Source organism: Phragmites australis, chromosome 9 (genome assembly GCF_958298935.1).
Source record: "Phragmites australis chromosome 9, lpPhrAust1.1, whole genome shotgun sequence".
In the NCBI taxonomy this organism is placed as follows: Eukaryota; Viridiplantae; Streptophyta; class Magnoliopsida; order Poales; family Poaceae; genus Phragmites; species Phragmites australis.
In genome coordinates, this window is record NC_084929.1 from 5,539,973 (window position 1) to 5,560,946 (window position 20,974).

Sequence of the window (20,974 nt, forward strand, 5' to 3'; positions counted from 1 at the left end):
CTAATGTGCTCCATGGCGACTCCATAAGTGCTCCACGAGATCATCACGGAGTTGGTGGTGCAATGCCCGGTTCCTGATTGCTTCAGTGACTTCTATGTATTTCAGGACAGCTTGGTCAGGATTGCGGCGGGCTGTCGCTTTGTCGCCCATGTAATCAAACACCTCGTCCACATCTGTGCCGGTCCCCTCGTCCTCAATGATCATATTGTGCATTATGACACATGCAGTCATAATGTTGTGCAGTGTGCTTTCATCCCACATTCTTCCTGGACTGCGAATTATGGCGAACCTCGACTGCAGCACGCTAAATGCGCGTTCAACATCTTTCCGGACAGATGCTTGCTTGGCAGAGAAATACATGCTCTTGTTCCCCCTAGGCGCTGAAATAGGCTTAACTATGGTCGCCCATTCGGGGTAAATTCCATCACCTAGGTAGTACCCCATGTCATACGTGTTACCGTTAATGGTGTATGAAACAGGGGGCGAAGTTCCATCCGTGACCCTGCTAAAAATGTTAGAGCGGTGCAAAACATTTATGTCATTAAGACTACCGGGCATCCAAAAAAAGCATGCCATATCCAAAGATCATACGATGAAACTGCCTCCAAAACTATGGAGGGTTTGCGTGTATGACCGGTATATGCACCATGCCATGCTTTCGGGCAGTTCCTCCAAACCTAATGCATGCAGTCGATGCTCCCCAGCATCCCGGGGAACCCTCTCTGCTCGCCAATGGCTAATAGTCGAGCAGTATCCTCCACGGTGGGAGCACGGAGGTACTGCTCGGAGAAAATCCGGACAACAGCTTGCACAAACTTTCTCAGGGCGAGCCTCGCTGTGCTAGCCCCGATCCGAACATACTCATCCACCGCGTCCGCACTGACTCCGTATGCCAATTGACGTATGGCAGCTGTCATCTTTTGGAGGGGACTTAGGCCCAGCTTTCCGGCGGCATCCCTCCCCTGCCGAAACCATGGGTCGTGGTTCTCCACAGCAGCGGCAATTCTCAAGAACAATGGACGACTCATCCGAAACCTAAGAAGGTGAACAGTCGTTACTACGAATCACAACCTACAAATCTGTTTAGTAGGAAAAATGGTCTCACCTACGACGGAACAATGTATCACTATACACTGGCATGTCGGCGAAGTAATCCTGAAATAGCCTAGTAGCACCTTTCTGGTGCCCACGGTCTATGACCGCATGTCCTGGCACGGAGCCGCGGTGGCGGCGGCGACCTTGGGCAGCAAGTTGTTCCTCCTCGATGGCGACCTTAAACAGCAAATCATCCTCTTCGTCGCTCGAGTCTGATGACAACATGAACATATCTTCAGACGTAGATGAGCCCATTGTGCCAGTGTTAAATGTGGAGGCAATTGTGGTTATCTGCTATGGTAGGTGCACTCTTTTATAGAGACGACAGTCTTCTCGTGCAAGGAACCCGCGCCTGGCTTCCCCTGCAAGCTCCCAAGCATGTGCTCAATTGCTTCCAGGGGAAGACACTTCAACACGAAGGCAGCACACATGTGATTCCTGCCTTCCACGAGAAGAATCTACTACACGAAAGTAAAAGCGATACGGGTTCGAAAAAAGACTGTTGTACGAAACACATATACATACTGATGGTTTATTATTGGTTGTCGCCATGAAATGGGTACCATGCATCCACCTCTGCTCTTCGGATTTTGAAAAAGAACAATACAGAGAAACATAGTGGTATAGAGATTTATGGTGGAAATGATAGAATATTTGTATACGCGACCGTATACGTAGTCGTATTGTTCGTGTCATGGCAATATTGTTTGCGTCCCCTCCCCAACACGTATATACAACCGTATTGTATACGTTACGGTAGTTATGAGAAAATGATAGAATATTAAAAGTCTGTTAGAAAAGAGAATGAGGAAGAAAATGCTGTTGGAGTGCAGAAATTTAAAGAGAATGAATCTGAGAAGAAAAATCCTTCGAAAAAAGATTTTAGACTGGGAAGAGAAGGAAACCGTTAGGGACAGCCTAAGTACCCAAATGTACAACATATCAATTGAAGGAACAACATGATGAGCTATGCTGAAGCATTAAATGGGCTAAAACAATAGCTGCATCTCCAGCCAGTACAATCATTATAATCTGCGAATCTTGAGACCGTCAAAGTCAAAAAGGAGTCGACCGTTTTTACTGTACTAGGTCCCATAGTTCTGATGAAACAGAATGCTGAACAGCTGGTGGACTGTTGTTACAATGCTGAGTCATGGTTAACTGATGTACTAGCCTAGGTACTTAAAGAAACAAAGTTATTGCTTTACAACATGCATTGTACCTTTCCACGGAGTAACAAATTGTAAAATGATACCCACACAGTGAACAAACAAAAAAAATCGCTGATGTCTTCTGTCTCCCCCGTAGGCCGGTACCTTCCTTTACATTTATATGAACTGACAGTATTCTCATAAGGGTGAAACCATTAAAAGGCAGTTGCCCCTGCGACTATATTGATCATTTTGCTGCTATCAATGACTGCACAAAATAAATTTAAAAAGAAATTAATGTAAGCAAAGGACCGTGTGATTTATTAGGCTAATATACTAGGTTATAAATTTAAAATTTGCATATGTTTGTATGTGCATCAGTGCATGCTCATGTAAACATAATAATAAAAGACAGAACTGAAAAAGAGAAGTCCTGGATTTACTGAATTAAGAAGCTTCAGACCAGCTCCACGTGTAAACTTCCTTGCAAAAAGGAAGCAAGGTGCTGGTTTTCTGTTACTTGTACACCACTCCCTCCTATTTTCAGTCTCGTAGGATATATTATCAATATCCTAAAAACGAGAAGAATAGACCCTCAGTAAACAGCTAGAAACTGTCCTGTGCACTTCTTAAAGGCAGCTTATTTTGGTATAAACTGCCACATCAAGAATCAAAGCTGCAAATTCTGTTACAAAAAGCAACATCTTTCCAAATGAACATATGCTGAAGAGATCGATTCATTGATCAATGAAGTATTTACCACCACCAGCTTTATTAGTTACAGATTTAAAGCATTCACCTTCCTTGTCGCTTTCTAAAAAAAAGGTTCATCGTTGCTTTACAAGACAATTCATTTTTAGTAAATGATATGACCATGCCAAATTAAGGCAAACCAAATCTAGATGCAGATGTGATGGAACCTTCAATTTCTCTTTTAAGCATAGATATAACATCTAAAGGAAACAAACATGTCAAGATTTGATGAAAATATGTACCTTTATAAACTTTATAAGTGCAGGAGTAGCATCAGAGACTTTATATGTTACAGGATGCCATCCTCGTCTTTCACGATCTTTAGAAGATGAAAGATCCCATGCACTATGTGTAACAGATCTCCGCGTAAGTTCTTCTTCAAGACCAGTTTGCTGCATTGCAGAAGAGTTGAATGATTAGGGAGCTTAGTGCAGAAGAACTGATGCGAAGAATCTTGTAATGATTATTATTGACTTACTGCAAGCAACGTTTGAACATAGTGCTCGTCTGGTATGCAGTTATGGGCTTTCCATGCCTCCGCAGGCTGGAAAAAGCATAAATTTTACATTTCATTGAGCAGAATTACCAACTAAACATCTCTTCTAAAGCGTCAACACAAACAATCGCAGATATTGAATTAATTGGTAAATACTCTAATGCTCAAGAATCACACTACAATTATGTTTATTTTATTTTTTGACATATAAGAATTAGACTATATTGTGCTTGTGCATTTAAATTAGCACCAAAACGATCGTGGCAGAAAGGCAACAATAAAAAACTAAGTAGATTAATGCAAATGCTTTGCACTTCTTTATATTTTGGTTCGTGTGAACCTACGAAGGTCCATTGTACTCAGGTAACATTTTGACTCGACTTTTTTTTACCAGAATTACGGGATACAAGCTCTATTTTACTAGTAAAAGCTGCTAAAATGGTAATCCAAATATCACATCATGGAAAGAAAAGGAGATGGTTCAGTACAATAAAGATTTTCACTCACAATAGGATGATCCCAATCCCGCCAGAACTCCGGCAAGGGCCTCCTCTGCAGTACATAAAATATATGATTGGTCAAGAGTGTAGAACAAATAAAAGGAACTAACATAAACAAGATAAGGGTTCAATAATTTGTGAGCCCATGCTATAACAAAATTGGATGGATTGTAGTCAAAAGAAAAGAAAGAGAACATAAAACTAATTTAGCTAAGATAGATGTTATCATGTGTTGCTGGTTCCATATACAACAGTTGGCATGCTAACTTTACTAGTTTCTTTGAGTCAGTTGGGAATTTGTTAGGAGCTCATCGCCAGTGCACTATGCATGTTTACTAACATGCCAAAAACTATCAACAATAATGAAACGTTTTTACTATCTGATTTCTACTCTCCTGATTTCAGGTTTGACCAAAAAGTATGATGCAAAAGACTTCATTAGCAAACTAAGAGGTATCTGTGAACAATGTCACATCATTACTGTTCTCAAACATAACGGAGTACCAATATTCAGACATATACCCTGCAATGCTTCTGGAATTCTGGCAACACCACTTCATCATCAACCACAACTTCAGCATGCTTTTTAATTAGCACAGCCCACTGAAAACAAAGTATGCAGAAAAGTTTAGAAGTAGAGGTATCAAAATGAATTGTCTCGAAGCAAAGAAATTTTAATTTAAATTATCCTTGTCTTTTAGAGTAAGCAGTGGAAAGGCACCTGTGAGCCTTTTCTCCAATTCTCCACTGGGATAATTGGGTCCATTCTTGGATTGTATCGTCCCTGCTTTGTATCAGCAAAACTGTGACAAGCATTATGCAATTGGTCAACATTAGCAGCCAGGCTACGATATAAGTCAATAGAAAAAACGGCACTTTAGCTGCAATCCTGCAGATTGCTATGTAATCCATTTAGAGGATCAAGGGACATTAAAACTTAGATAAATCAAAGTGGAAAATGGCTAAAATGAATTTCCATCGACATTCATAAAGACTGACATAACCAAGACCAAGAAATATACCACAGTATTCAGATGTTTATACCTGTCTACGAAGCTGGTTGACGATGACATTATGTAGTCATAAGTATAACTGAAATTGTACAATGGTACACAGCTGCCAGAGAGATAAGATCCTAGTAAGCAAGAATTTCAAAATTAAGGTCCAAAAATCACCAGTGACAAATGAAGCAAAAGTTTGTCAAAATTAGGATAAGAAGTCTGGAACTATTAACAGTAGCAGATCTAGTTATAGGTAATCGGTATTAGTATAGTTAAAATATTTCTCTATTTTTCTAGATGTAATGCAAAGTATTTTAACTATAAGTAGTAAAAGATGTAACTTTGCAACTGACCTCCAATGGTATAACATATTTTGTTGCATACAGGGCGTAGCTTATTCTACATTCATTTTGTGGTATAACTTACTTTTTATAGGAATTCTTTGTAATAAAATATATTGAGACAACTACATCAACATTTAAATTACCCTGCTATAACAAGTGTATAGTTATTATTGTTAGGAATAGCAACTTATATTCAATAGTAGCCCCTATAGGCAATATATAGAGAATACATGAGGGAGTACAGAATAAGGACTCTAGTAACCTATACATAAGGAATAAGAACCCTATATTCCTAACGTAGACAGTCAGTCATACCGTGACTAGCGACTAGGCTATCTAGATAGTGACTAGACGATCTAGACGATTTTGTATTATAGCAGCAAAACTGCAAACAAATATATTTTCAAGTGAGATTTGAGGCATACCTTCTAAAGACAAAAATGCAACTTTAATCATCAATTGTCCTCTAGTTCATCAATCAATATGGCTTGGGAGCGGGCGATGGCTCGGACGATGGCGCGGCGTGGGCGCCGAGGGGGGGGGGGGGGTGCTGCAACCAGTGGCGCCGCCATATATGAGAGGAGAGAGTTGAGAGACGAATGGGAAATGGATGGATTGGTTTAGGTCTTGTGCGGTGCGAGGAATAGTTCTGGGGCTGAAATTTGGTCCTGAGCGCTGCCAAAACAATCCTCCCGCGCGGACTTGGCAGACGCCAAACTCTGCATCGCCAAGACGGCCGCGTCCAGCCACCGCCTAGATTCACTGACTAGTCCGCCTTTGACCAGAGTTGCGTCTAAACCCTAGACTGGATGTCGAGGCTTCGACTAGCGACTAGTCATCGTCTAGACACGCTAGACGATCGTCTAGACACGCTAGACGATCGTCTACGCAAATATAGGACGTATGCAATATCATTGCATTCGAAAGAGGTGACACTAAGTGATAAACATAGACTAATAAAATTAATACATTCAAAAATCTATCTCTTCAAAGGCATCGTAGAGTCTTATAATCCTATTGAATCAAGCCGAAGAAGTGCATAACGAAGCATATGAGTAGAGTTGTGATGATGACTGTTGGTGATATGTCGTATAAGCAATCATAGAGATGATTGTATCACGTCTATATTTATGTATTTTTGAATAATATGTTATTCAGTTCCTTAAATAATTATCATGTATATTGATTAGCAAGTATGTGATTTGTTTGTGAAGCTCTTTATTTTATTGTGATGTTATTCTAAATGATCCATAGTCTTATAGCATTATATGGGGCAAGAATGATTCACATACTAGCACATGTATTGATTGATGATTATGTTTTACATATCATAGATATAGATATATCAAAATCAATAACGTGGACATATGTTAGAGAACATGGTGTTGGATAGACCCAACTTAAGATACTGTTGGGATTGTTATATGATGTGCCATTAGATCATAGATATAGATATATCAAAATCAATAACGTGGACACATGTTAGAGAATATGGTGTTGGATAGACCCAACTTAAGATACTGTTTGGATTGTTATATGATGTGCCATCAGTTGTAATCTCAAATGGTATACATGCAGGATTCTTAAACCTGAAATAGTCATTAATTCTCATAATGTGTAATGTCACACTTAGGGGCTGTCAAACGCTACCCTATGACTGGGTAGTCACAAAGATAGCTTTCGGGTTTGCCATAAAACATGTAGTGGGGTGCGAGCGATCAAGATGAAATTTGCCCCTCTTGTATAACGGGAGAGATATCTCTATGCCACTCAATGTAGTTAGATTAGAAAATGCATGATCATGCTAATGTGATTAAAGAGTTAATCATAAGTTGAGTAATCCGCTACAAGATTAAGTGAATGGTCAAGCTATCACAAGGATGGCACGTGTCTCGCCTTGAGCTTGATTGATATCGTGAGGCAAAGAGATTGGTGCATGTGTATATCAAAGTTTAGCCGATATGATATTTATATATATTCAGAGGCAATAAGTCATGCTAGGGACAGGTATTGATTTCGGTTCAAAAAGGGATTTCCGAGTCGTAGCCGTTTATAATGAACCTAACGGGTCACACATTTAATGGGTTGGAACAGGGTTTAATCGGATTGTGATCCGTGGGGGGCTAGAGTATTGATGGGATACCAACGTGGAATCCCATAGCAGGATCTATATAAGGGGGGCATGGGAAGGGGGCACGGTTGAGCCACTCCAAAACCATAGCCGCACCCTCTCCACCCGACCTCTTAAAACCCTAGTTGTACGTGAGGTGTTAGCACACTGGCGTTCGACGTTCCACCCCAAGACGTGGGGATATCATAAAGGCGTTGCTGCTATTGCGGCGCTGATTGGCTCGACGGTAGGAACTAGAAGTTACTGCTGAATCAACTCCTCCCGAGTGGGAGATCGGAACACTCCCGTCTAAGTAGTCGGAACATTCCCGACAAGGAAGTCGAATCCGGAAGTTGATCTCGACTAGGAGGTCGATCATCTACGACAACCCTGTTGAGTTCGACTGCTTTCGCTGCATCGACGCGCACGACATTGGATTGATCTGCTCCAACTCTTCTTTCGCTGCACTACGCGTCAAGTGGTAATAATCTATGATCCTCTACTCATATGGTTTCCTGGTTGAACACAGTAGAAAATTTTATTTTGCATTATCGTAGCCTACTCGTTCCCTAACAATAACAACAAAATAATACCCTTGGTTAAGAATCGCAACAAAGTGACGATGAGTAGCAAGATGACAAACAAAAAATATCACTAGAGCTACGGAAAGACCAGGATAACACAAGAATGCTCTAGATCAACAATTGCAAACACAACAATGACAAGTAGCAAGCCAACAAATGAAGTTGTCACTAAAGCTACAGAAAGATCTAGATGGCTAAATTGCATCAATAACGACAAGAAAAAATCAACTAATTGACGAAGGAATATATAGACTCGCACAACATAGACAAACTCAAAGAGAAACTGAAACTTGGATGTAGACGCAACGGAATTGCAAAGACTAATACAAGACTAAAACACTAGCAGGCAGGAGTAGAATACTAGCATACAATAGCAGTGGAGACAAAAGTAACAAGCAAGAGCCATCAACAAGATGTGCAGCAGCAGGAGCAGTACCAAAGCGCTTAGCAGCAAGACCAAATAGCACGATGAAGCCCAAAGCAAAGCCATTGCAAAGCCATCAGAAAAAGGCACTGCCCCATGTGATGAAAACAGAGTAGAGCAAAGCAGAACAGGCTAGATGAACAGTACCATAGACATCAGCATAGTAACCGCTACCATCAGCATGGATCCTTTTATGGCTAGACCAGATCTTCTATGACGGATCTGGGACTGCCCGATAGACTCGCAAGCGGCAATGAATTTCTTTGCATGCCGACACACCAAGGAGCCCTTTGGCAACTCCCTGTGCAATCAACATCCTAGTAACCCAAGGTAACGACATAGCAAGGAGCTTGGCCGGCGGCAGGTAGAAGCTGGCAACAGAGCAAAGCCCTCCGTCCCGCGGCGAAAACTGGCGACCGAGCAGAGGCAAGCCTCTGGCGACGGGGCGATGCAGATTAGGGCAGCGAAGCTAGCGACGGGCAAGACCGGCAGGATAAGCCAATGGCGGACGAGGGAGCCCGGTGGCCAATGGATCCGATCGGGGCAAGGCGGCCCAGGAAGCCGATGGCTTGGCGGCGGATCCGACGTGTGGGCCCACACCGAAACGGGTGGTGCGGCGGGAGGCCGGATGAAGACAGCCGTCAGCCGGATCGATGCAATCCACGACGGGCAAGCTGCTCCCGATGGGAGGCGAAGCAGCTAGGAGGCAAACCAGCCGGGAGTCGACCACGATGGCCAATGGGAGGCGGAGTGTCCAGGAGGCCGAGCAGCCGGGAGGCGTCCTCGATAGACGAGCATGGCCGATCGGGAGGACGGGAAGCAAGTCGTCCGACGGCTGGATTAGGGGAGAGAGAGAGAGAGAGAGAGGCGGTTGGCACAGCAGAGGAGCCGCACACAACGGAGGAGCCGCGTGACGACAAGAACAGCGGCCGACAGAAGACCGACAGCGCAGGGAAGGTGGTGGAATAGATCTACGGGAATAGGATGCGTGAAAGTTGCAAAACGCAAGGAAAAAAACATAACCCTAATTTTAGCTCTATATACCATATTAAAAATAACATCTTGTATTCAATAGTAGCCCTTGGGGACAATATATAGAGAGTACATGAAGGCGTACAGGATACAGACTCTAGTAACATATACGTAATAGATAATGACTATATTCCTAACAATTACCAATTTACCGTTAATGTTTTTCAATCTTTTTCTACAACTAATTGTACTTACAAAGCACTCCTGTGACAAATTTATCGGTATATTATGGTTTGAACTCCTTTGTAAATTAAGAGATATTGTTCCTGAAACATATTCAAAATGATCTTGAATGATAAAGCTCGCTAAGAGGGTTGCAATGGCACAGTCGAGTCGAGACAGTTAGTTCATTTTTTTACATAAGAAACTTTGTGAAACTCAAAAACAATTTGAAGCATCAAATAGTTATTCTACCAATCAAATGCTCACACATCAGTGGAAAGAGAAGGATTTCTGAACATTATATAAGCAGGTTACTGAGACATTACAGGTTGCAGTTAAATAACTTACAATGCTACTCTCTCCGGTCATAAATATATGTTCTTTTAGATAAGACACGGTCTTTAATACATAGCTTTGACTACTATTTTCTATTAAAATATATTTATAAAATATATTGAATTTATGATATTATAAAAGCACTTTCCAAGACAAATCTACACATATGATTTTAGGACAAATTGCCAAAATACCACTAGTGAAACCCTAGCTTGCCAAAATACCATTGAGCTATGTCGATAACAAGTGGGCCCTAGTCTCACATGTCATTGACACACTCAGTGATATTTTGGCAAAGTGCAAATTCACTAATGGTATGGTGGCAATTGCACCATGATTTTAAGATTTGCAAACTAAATATTTTAAAAGCTATTATTAGTCAAAGTTTTAAAAGTTTGACCGGATCTTTTCCAAAACGACATGTATTTATGACCGGAGGGAGTACTTCCCAACAAAAGATAATACTCCATCCGTCCCAAAATATAGGGCGTATTAGTATCGGAAAAATCAAACTTCGTAAATTTTAACCAACAATTAGTCAAATTATACGCATGTTTTTAATGTACAAAAGTTGTATCAATAGATCCGTATTTCATAGATATTTTAATACAATATTGATTTTATAGCAATTGATAATATATTGCAAAATAAATTAATGACCAAAGTATACTTTCAAAGACTTTTTGGGATCCTAATACGCTCCATATTTTGGGATGGAGGGTGTAACTTGTTAGAATCAAAGCAAAAAATGAAGATCAGAAATGCATGATTGATACAAGGGCAGTACAATTTAACAAGTTCTCGCCTTCAATCTTAGTCAACATTCTCTTACATAAATCCTAGGACAGAATTTGTGCATGGCATTCTTGAAAATCTCTTTGAAGAGTGTACCTGTCGGAGACGAAAACAAAGCGCTCATTGAGCGGGTCCTTGAGAGCATGGCTGAGCAGGATGCGCTCGGCCGCAATCATGCTCGCCTCCCCCCAATCCACCTGCACGAAACTAGGCAAGCTACCTCAGAAGAACACGGGTACCAACGATACAATTGTGATTCATCCACACGCTGGGAATGTGCCCACCTGGATGCTGTTGTTGACCTGGCGGTTGTAGAAGAACCGGGATCGGGTGGTGGCACGGGTGAGCACGAAACCCGGCCTTGAGTGCACGAAGATGGAGAAGCTCCCCTCCTTGTCACCCTAATCAAACACATATGATAGATCAGGACCTATACATTAGGAATTCGGCAGAATCAAATCGCAATGAGGATCCCCACTAACACAGGCATTGTTGAGGTAATTGGTCAGCATTGGTAATTTTGAGATGGCGGGTAAGCAAGAACCAAGAGGAGAGGGGATTTTGATTCGTACGCGGAAGAACGCGTCCCAGACGAGGTCGAGCGGGAGGCGGTTGCGCGCGATGAAGAGGAAGGCGACCCTGGCGTTCCCCGGCGGCAGCGGCGCCTCCTCCACCTCTGCTACGGCCTCCCCCCGCGCTCCCCCCGCGGCCGCCGCCTTCTCCTCCTCCGCCGCCTCCAGGGGCGCGGACGAGCCGTGCAGCAGGAGGACGAAGAGGCTGCTCAGGCAGAGGCACAGCAGCAGCAGGAGCGGCAGCAGGAGCAGCGCCGCCGCGCGCCTGCACCGGCCGCAGGCAAACCTCCGCGGCTTCATCTCCGGGAACGAGGCCGCCGCGGACGCTACCTCGGCCGCATGAGATGGAGTAGAGCAGAGCAGAGTAAGACCAGCTCGGCTAGGTTCAGATCTCTCATCTCCCGTGAACCTTGCGTCGCCCAAAAGCAAGGGAGAGAGTGGCGTGGTCTCGTGATCTCGGGAGGAGGATGTGGGTGGCCAGCGGAGATGCCGTGGAAGTGAAAAGGCGGGCGGGGGGGGGGGGGGGGTTGGGGTCGGTCGAATCTTGGACTGCTTGCCGAGGAACCGCGGCAGGCGTGTGGTGCGGCTTGCCGACGTGCTAACTGACCACCGGACCACCGGGCAGGAGGCTCCGGATCCGCTGCAGGCTGCCTTTGCTTGGAGGACTCCCAACAAATGAAACTCAACTTGAAAGTTCAAACTTTTTCATTTCGATTTTCAAACTTCCACTTATCAATTCAAATTTAAACTTCCAACTCGAACATATTGGTTCCTCGGTTCATGGGCCCACGGGTATGATCATTTCATCATGGGGATTTTACTTGGATCTTGTTCTAGCATGGCACCTATTTGTAGATTTTGTCAATCTTGTTCGTTCATAAATCATAATCATGTCGTCGGGTTCATAATTTCTTGCTGAACATCTATATCGCTACACTATAGTATCTTACTACTTGCTTATTTGCATCATAGTAGCCACAAATCGACTGAATTTTAACCTCAAATGCCTAGCTTTTAGTTGGAATACCCAAAATTTTCATTGTTAGCCGGAGTGTCTTTATCTCACCACACAATCACGCTATAACACGGGTGACCTCAGGGGTAAAACTACAGTAGTCCGCTCAACTGCACTGGCACTAGAGAAAAAAAATCTCAATTACTAGCAACTCAATTTCACCTCTTGTACCACAACATAATTCTAAACATGTACACCATCTAGATCTAGATATGTTAAAATGTGCACCCCCGATCTTTGAAGCCCTAGCTTTGCTTCTAGGTGCCTACGGAGGAAAGCAAAATAAGCGTATAACTCACAACGGAGTTTAAAAACACCGCTAGAACTGAATTTTCATTGGGCCATCCACTCACAACACGACGAGCAACGACAATAGTGGTCGCATAGGCTCCCGTGGTGGACGTGGTCACCATGGAAGCAATGCACATGGTGTACCCTATATGACGACACAATAAACCGAAGAAAGACTATGTGCCGTCAACCTGTGACATATTGGCATCTTTTTCCACACCAGAAGCTTGCGGCGCTAATCCATAGGCTGCTTGGGCACATGTGGAGCACCAATCGGACGACTGCTCACATCCAACGGCTAAGGTCTCATTAACCTAATATAAGGGTTTCAATATCAATCCTTCTAACTCGAACATGTCCTGATGGCATATTATACGGATTCAATGTATGCTCACTGACAAGCAAAAGCTACTAAAATTGTACTTTTGTGTTCTTAAGGGCAACTTTAGTGTTGAGAATATGTCACATCCCAAAACACGTAATCATGTATTTAAGCATAATTATGCTTCATAGACGTCATGCTTAATTTTGAGCCATTTGGTTCTGGAGCACTAGAACACTTTGTTTTGAGTTAATAGGATGAGAGAAAAAAATTCAAGAGAGAAAGAATCAAAACTTATATTAAAAATATCTTGTATCTCTAGCAAATATGGCTCACATGGGTGGGCCAACCACCCCATCTCTTAATGGGGCAGCAGCCCCACCCACTCCCTCCCTCTCCCTCACTCTCTCTTGTGCTCCCTCTCCTCCCAACCGACCAAGAGCAATGAGCTCTCCCTCCCTCTCTAGCTCTCTCTCTTTCTCCTCGAATTCCTCCCTCAAGAGGTGAAACCGAGGTATGTATGTGGTACCCGCGCGACCACTAGCTTCTAAGCTTCCCATCCATCTAATTTCTTTGTGCGTTCTCGAAGGATTCGAGCCCTTCTTGAGCTTTTTTGGTGTTCTTGATATTTGGAGCTAAAAGAGGGTTTTTGATGAGTTTGAGCTAGGAAATCGTGTTGCATTGTTGGTGGATTAAGTATAGAACCCATGTGTTAGTGTAAACCCTTCACTCCTTAGATTGGTGAGACGCACAAATCAAATCGACCAAAATTTCCCTGTGAAGAACTCTCTCTAGAACTACCAGGAAGTTCCGGGTTCAACCCGAAAGTTTCAGGTAAACCGAACTAAATTGTACTAGGAAATCGTGTAGGTTTAGTATGTAAATTGAGTCTAGAACACTTGGCCTATTGCATATACTGGTGGCTAAAAGTTGGACAACCTTTGCAGAGTGTATAACTGTTATAACAGTCGTGCCTACGGTTATAGGAAACTTGGATCCTCACATGATTAGTGGGTTGTAGTTATGGGTTTGATTATGGTTTTGGTTATAGTACAGGGAGTACCATACGGTTATGATATGTAAGGTGGTGAGTCTTGTATGCTGGGTGTTGGACTGTATCGGTTACATTCATTTAATAATTGTTTAATATTTTTTGAGTCTAAATATCTTTTCATTACTCGTATTTACACAAATATACCATGTGTTAGCCTATTCTTGATATATGCCTACATATGATTATCTTTTTCACACTTGTTGAGCGTGTCGTGTGCTTACACTTGCTATTTTCTCTATGCCATACGACATGTGTGGTGCTGCTCAGTGAGTGAAGATGTTGAAGACTATCAAGATGATTTTGTGATGTTCTAGACGCGTGTCTCCCGGTCGATTGGCTGCGGTATTGTTGGGTACCAGTGCTTCTGTTCCGATGTAGATATCTACATAGAAGACAATATATGTCAATTGATGTAAGAGTTTAATGTTTATTCTATAAAAGTATTACTTTTATTACTTCACCTGTGACATCCTTATGTGTGTTGAATATCCTGGGCACACATAAGTTGTATCTGGTTTTATCTATTAAAACCGGGTGTGACAGACAGCAACCCCACCCACTCCCTCCCTCTCCCTCACTCTCTCTCATGCTCTCTCTCCTCCTAACCGGTCGGCCTCCCACAACCCTATGGTTAGGTTGTGGCCCGGTGGTAGAGCCTTGTGCCGCGTCGAGGTGCTGCCGCCGCCCAGTGGCTAAGCTCTGTTGTGTGTGTTCCTGCAGTTGCAGCCTAGTGTGTCCATCCGAAGGCCTACGTCACATCATCCGCTGACCTCCATGGCCGCCGTGAGCCACCTCACCATTGACCACCCGCTCTGAGCCATCCCCAACCAAGCCGAGGCCACGAAGAGCCTCCCCATGCTCCATGGATGCCAATGCCCACGGCCGTTTGTTTCGAGCTCGATGAGGCCGACCCTTCGCCATGCGACCTCACTCTGCCATGCCGCCTCACTGTTGTTGACCGTGCTCTGGTAGGGCCTATCGGCTGAATTCCCCCTAGCTAAGTTCACCTCCGTGTGCGCGACTCACTGCTACCCTCCTTTGGCCGAGCTATGGCTCAGCTCCCCATCAATGCATGCCGCCGTGAGCTTTGCCATCAACCGGCCGCTCTAAGCCATCCCCGATCAAGCCAAGGCTGCGAAGAGCCTCCCCACGCTCCATGGATGCTAATGCCCGTGACTGTTTGGCTTGAGCTCGGCGACGGCTGGCCCTCCATCATGCAAGAAGAACATTTGGGAGGGGATAAGGGAAGGAGAAGAGAAAAGGGAGTAGGAGGTAGAAGATAAATCTAACATGCGGGCCCAAGAGAATAAATGACATTTGATCCCGTTTCAGAGCAGATATTAATATTTTAATTCCTGTGATGTCTTCTGGCAAATATCCATATTTCTAAAGTGTCCATCAGCATATATTAAAAAAAACTATGTCTTACAGCAAAAGCCACAATTTAATTGTGTCATGTAGCAAATGTTCCCATTCTTTTTTAGCTAAAGCATTCTCCATTTGACTAGAATAAATATTGTTTTTCACGTGACATGGTTTGTTTTGATTGTAATATATTTATATACATGTTTTTTAACCAGAACATTCGTTGCTTGGCTGAGGACCTGTTTGTTTCAACTGAGGATTATGAAAAGCAACTTGTAGATTGTGAATTGTAAAAATCTTTTAAATTGTGTATTCTAAAAAAAACTTTGATGGATAATTTAGTAAAATGGACTTTCACAATCTATGAAAAACTGAGGAAAACTAGTTTCTTGGATTCCCATAATTCAACAAGTGGATTGTAAAAAACTATGGCATGGAGCTATCTGTTTGTTTTAGCTTTGGATTATAAAGCTAAAAGCTACAATCCGAAGACGAAACAAACAAGCCCGGAGTAGCGAACAATTTCCTCTTTTTGTTGGCAGTGGATGAACTATAGGGTATTTTTCAAAGCTCAAATGCAAAAATCGAGCGTCAAAGCTCAGGGGATCTAAGTATCCAAATCGACGTTCTCCTGTGATCAAGCCTTATTATACATGCCTCAATGCTCTTCGATAAGGATTTTGTTATTAATACTTAAGGATCTACTAAAAATATGATATATCCTAAAGACGGATATTCATCGTACGCATATCATTAGTCTAATACGGTAGGTTTCATAACCACCATAAGTTAAATAAGACATGTGCCAATATTCCAGGCAGTTCATTATGTTCTATACAATAATCATCCCTAAATTAGAAAAGAATCCTCTAGATATTTAAAAATAATACAATTTGGAAAGGTTACAATCCGAGACTTCGAGTATGGCACGTTTCCCCGATCTGACTATATAAGGAAAGGAGGATACGTCCATAAGGCATTTGATCCTAGGCTAGGAGGAGAAAAAGAAAAGAGGAGAAATGAGGTGATTGAGCCAAGGGAAGTAAGAAGTTGGACACGTTATATGAAGCAAGATTAGTTGAATAAGAGCCGAAACAATCCATTGAGACCCACAATAGAGCTATGCTATGATTAGATTCATCTTACAAGGGCTTCAACGACGACTTCGGACTCGACCTCTACGCAAATCTTGACAAATTGTGGAGGTTCCCTGATCTACAATAGAGAATTTTGACTGTCAAGCCATAGGGTTTGATGGTCAAGATGACCACTCACATGATCATATGGCTAGTAGGTCGGAAAACCTAACTACATTGTGGCCTTAACTTTTGGTAGCGAGAGTAGTTGCAAATATAGAGAAGGAGATTTTGGAGGATAAACCTAGCTTCTAGGAATTTGACGCATCTATGGACGGAGAAGACATGGAAGATTATGGTATGAATGTGCTCTCCGTTGATCATCGGGAAAACCAGGTAGATGTTAGTCCTGGACATGAGAGCCCCATCACAAATAAAAGTGATGACAGTGCTCCATGAGGTGAAACGAGTCCATCAAAGCTCCCCTCACAAGGACACTCCAAGGTGGAGACCAACATCATAGGAGTCACTAGATATTGCCTCACTATTTATTGTTTGGTTTGTTGGGATGACAAGGAAATAACATGCAATTCATTTCTGGTACTGCTCAATACTAGCAAGGTGCGAGGGCTCTACTCTATAATCCACCTCAAGGAGGGTTAAATACTCTAAAAGGGGTGCGGTGGTTGTAAGACACTGTTGGGATTATCATCGAAGCGAAACAATGGACATAAGCCTCAAGCTCGACAAGATCTACCACTCGGACGGGTAGCACACGCCAACATATCTCTAACCCAATTTCCCAAGTTGGAGGAGAGAGACTAGACCAGCCTACGAACGGGAGCATGCCCACGACTGACAAGTACGTCATGTGACGCCTGCCAAAGACCGCCCTACTTGAGATCTATGTTACGAGATCAATGAACATTGCAATAGGATTAAAAACCAAGATATGTCTCATAGAAGGACTGGACCAGGAATCATGATAATGCGATTCTTGAGGGTCGGGTTTATGTCTCCGATTACCAAAAATGCATTGTGGTGGTTACCGGGTGTCCAGCTTTTACACCCGATCTACGAGTAGTACACTGACTGAATAGATTTCAGCCCAACACATTGGAGAAGTATGATGGAAGTTCTAATCGCCATCACCAGGAGAACGATGAGACTCTACGACAATTCATCAAGAGGTTCAGTAACATCAGGAAATACAATTCCTAAAAATCATGAACTCTTCGATAATTCGAGCTGGTATTTGATGGAGGTTCACAAGCAATGGAGGCTCATAGGCTTTTATGAGGAGCTAAGGCGGGACTTCCTGTGGTTGTGTGCAGGTGACTTCAATGAAGTTCTACATGCAGAGGAACAAATTGGTGGTAACACAAGGGAGGAATGGATGATGGATGATTTATGTGAGGTGGTTTCATGGACCTAGGTAACAATTGTCAGGAGGGTCTTGACAGGGCGCTAGGTGATCAAGCGTTCATGGATAGCATGGGCGACACCGTGGTTAAAGACATGCCAATGGTGGAATCAGATCATTGTGCTATCCTAATTGAGATTCAAAACATTGACAAGCTACAGAAAGAGAATATGTGGTGTCACGCCAAAAAATTTCACCAAGCAAAAAGAAAATGAAAATAAAGAAAGAGAAGAAAAAAGAGAAATAAAACCTCTCACAGTGCTGCCACTCTCACTCCTTGTAGCCATACAATTGCATTGCCACCCATCGTCACTGCTACAATAGTGCCCGTCACCACAAATCCCACACACAATGTTCCACATGTCCATGTTCTCGCGCCGCCTAACACTGTAATCATGTTGTGCCGCCTCTCTCCTCTTCTCGGCTAGCTATAAAAGCATGGCTGAGCCCTCTCTTCCTGCACCTCACTACCACCATCCCCTCTCCCCTCTCTCCTCTCTTCTCCACCAAAGTTGGCTACAATTGCCATTAATCTCATACTTTGAAGATAGCCGCCACCAGTGACTCAGTGAGAATCCCTCTCCCAACTCTCCATCTCTTCTTTCCATCTGAGCCAAACCCTAACCCTAACCAAGACAATCCTATATCTGAGCACATCACTAGAGTTCCATCCATCACTGATCGGACCAGATCTGAAGCACCGCCCCATTTCTTCCTGCCACCGACGGTATCTCCGCCATTGGCACCGCTGCTTCTGCTCCCCTCCTCCCTTTATGTCTCACTTAGGGATGGCAATGGGGAGGGGGGTGCTCCCATCCCTGCCTTGAGCCTCGAACGCGGAGCCCCGCCCTGACCCCGAAAGGCATACGAGACACAAACCTGCCCTGTCCTCAGCCCCGTCGGATCCCAAACTCTAGCAGGCCCCCTGGCCCCCAGCGAGCGGCTAGTGGTGCCTCGATGCACAACGAGAAGCGGCCCCAGTGAGCGGCGAACTCAGGGCCCCCATGAAGCCCTGCGGGGAAAAGTCTATCCCTGCCTTCGCCGTGATATGAACTCGAGGCTCCACCCCATGAGCCCCACAGAGGGAAACTCGCCCCATCCCTGCCACAGGGGAAATTACCATCCCTAGTCTCACTCTCTCTCACCATCTCTATGAGTCACATAGAAAGCCCAGCCGCCCTTATCTCTCCTTGGCCTAACAATTGGGCCCCACCAAGCTACCCAGTGTGACTGTCGTGTGGGCTCGGCTAAAACCAAGCCGAGCCACTAGTAAGCCGAGCCATGAGCCACCCGATGCAACTGTCGTGCAAGCGGGTGCGACTGCCGTTTGCGCTAATCAAGCTAATCCTGATTTTTTTTTAATTGGTCAAGTTATGTTTGTAATTTCCTAGTGGACATGATCTCCATGGATTGTACTCGTGTGATGAATCAATAAAGTTCTTGAGATTTGCCCAAAAAAACTGACACAAAGAGGTGCTCACTTGTTTCTCGAAGCCACTACAAAAGCACAAACCAAAACCTTTTGCACCTCACAATGACCCTTGCTTTCTACTTATCCTGTGAGCTACATATGGTATAGAATTTCATCCCACTTCTTCTACAGTAGATTCATGCAATGGCAATCTCAATTTGTATGTGTTGTAATGGGATTTCACTGAAAGTAGGCTGGTAAAGTATGCGCACGCTGGTTCTTAGTCTCCACGCGTGAAAAATGAGTGAGCCATCAAGAACCGCTACTAAAAAGGACTATCAGTGCCGGTTCGTGGCTGGAACCGGCACTGATACACCAGTGCTGGTTCCAGCCATGAATCAACACTAATATTGTTTTTCCGGTGTGTAGCGAAAATGACCCTATTAGGTCATGATTGTTATTTTGATGATTAATGACAACATAGTCAATGTTATTAACATATTTATCAAGAATATATATTAGTAGGTCTCATAGATGCAATATATGAAGAAGCCACCACAATCGAGATAAAGCTGGACTGAATTAGAGAAGTCCCAAGAAGATTTGCTTCACTGGATGGTCCGATGCTCTGGGTGTTGAACTTACCAGAGCATATTTATCAAATGGGAGAAAGACCTAAAGACCTCACCGGAAGGTTCGGTGATCAGAGAAGATACACATTGGAGCATTTTGTCCAGAGAAGGTTGCAGCCACTAAAGTTGAAGATCAAAGCACCAGATGGTCCAGTGATCAATGTGTTGCATACACCAGATAATAAATAGTGCAAAGAGGCAGAACAAAGTTCAACACATGGATAGTCCAGTGATGAAGGTTGTGCACACCGGAGCATTATTTCCAGAGAGGGTTGCATTGGCTCGGTTGGCTGAAGTTAACTCACCGGATAGTCCAATGATGAAGTGATGTGCACTAGATGCTTTCACTGGAGCAATTTACATGGAGAAGAAGAAAAGAATTAGGTGGCTCAGGATAACTCATTGTATAGTCCGATGATAGAGATAAAGTATACACCGTAGTGTCCGGTGTTCACATAGGCTTGAGTGGGGGTTCCAACGGCTAGTTTGTGAGGATGTACTCACCGGATGATCCAATGTTAGTACTATTGTTCTCACCGGATTATCCGATTTTAACAATTTTATGAGTCGTTAGGTAAACGGCTAGTGCGCGGGTTTGAGGCTATAAATACCCCTCAACTCAGTTATTTGAAGCTGTGGCATGCTATTGGAGTCCAGAGAAGTTCTTGTACACCTAGAAGACATCTAAGCCACCAAAATGCTTAATGTGATTATCCAAGGTAAGTAAGTATAATATTAGTGAGTGATTAGTGCTTATAAACCTAGAGAGAGTGTTGATAGGTGATTGCTACCTAGAGAGTGGATCAAGGAGTGATACACCCTTGTACTAAATGGTACGTCGGCACCTTGGAGTTTTGATGACTCGTCGGCCAGCTTGTTTACCCTCCAACTTGGTGCGGAGCAGCGGTAAGACGATTGTGCGGGAACATGATGACCCTTGCCTTCGTGGTTCAAGCTCTGAAGTGATCACGGTGGCAAGAAACTAGAAGAGAGGCTAGTGATGAGACCTTGTCTTGGTGGCTCATCTAGG

General features: G+C 43.5%; 2 protein-coding genes across 4 annotated transcripts; both read right to left on the reverse strand.

Annotated features, from left to right (window-relative positions):
• Positions 1–1,364, reverse strand: LOC133929938 (uncharacterized). Its single transcript, XM_062376695.1, has 3 exons — positions 1,106–1,364; positions 710–1,035; positions 1–497 (listed from the first exon to the last, which is right to left on the reverse strand). The coding sequence occupies exons 1-3, from the start codon at positions 1,348–1,350 to the stop codon at positions 1–3; spliced, it is 1,068 nt and encodes a 355-aa protein (XP_062232679.1). The 5' UTR covers positions 1,351–1,364.
• Positions 1,365–2,151: 787 nt separating this feature from the next.
• On the reverse strand, positions 2,152–11,878 carry LOC133928534 (glycosyltransferase BC10-like). Of its 3 annotated transcripts, XM_062374920.1 has the most exons (11): positions 11,356–11,874; positions 11,068–11,184; positions 10,880–10,980; positions 5,040–5,111; positions 4,717–4,798; positions 4,518–4,598; positions 4,003–4,047; positions 3,478–3,543; positions 3,242–3,391; positions 2,690–2,818; positions 2,152–2,514 (listed from the first exon to the last, which is right to left on the reverse strand). In XM_062374920.1, exons 1-11 carry the CDS (start codon positions 11,653–11,655, stop codon positions 2,494–2,496), a joined length of 1,164 nt encoding a protein of 387 aa, XP_062230904.1. In that variant the 5' UTR covers positions 11,656–11,874; the 3' UTR covers positions 2,152–2,493. The 3 variants fall into 3 exon arrangements, with proteins under 3 accessions (XP_062230904.1, XP_062230905.1, XP_062230906.1); XM_062374921.1 differs by lacking the exon at positions 2,690–2,818 and having other exon boundaries at positions 11,356–11,878; XM_062374922.1 differs by lacking the exon at positions 2,152–2,514 and having other exon boundaries at positions 2,790–2,931; positions 11,356–11,878.
• Positions 11,879–20,974: the final 9,096 nt, after the last annotated feature.

Coding starts and splice junctions, on each gene's coding strand:
- LOC133928534 (XM_062374920.1), bottom strand. CDS start 11,655: ATGAAGCCGCGGAGGTTTGCCTGCGGCCGGTGCAGGCGCGCGGCGGCG. Junction 2,819..3,241: donor CACTTATAAAGTTTATAAAG/GTACATATTTTC, acceptor TCTCGTTTTTAG/GATATTGATAATATATCCTA. Junction 2,515..2,689: donor GTCTGAAGCTTCTTAATTCA/GTAAATCCAGGA, acceptor TATTTTGTGCAG/TCATTGATAGCAGCAAAATG.
- LOC133929938 (XM_062376695.1), bottom strand. CDS start 1,350: ATGGGCTCATCTACGTCTGAAGATATGTTCATGTTGTCATCAGACTCG. Junction 1,036..1,105: donor GATACATTGTTCCGTCGTAG/GTGAGACCATTT, acceptor TCACCTTCTTAG/GTTTCGGATGAGTCGTCCAT. Junction 498..709: donor CGAGCAGAGAGGGTTCCCCG/GGATGCTGGGGA, acceptor TTAGCAGGGTCA/CGGATGGAACTTCGCCCCCT.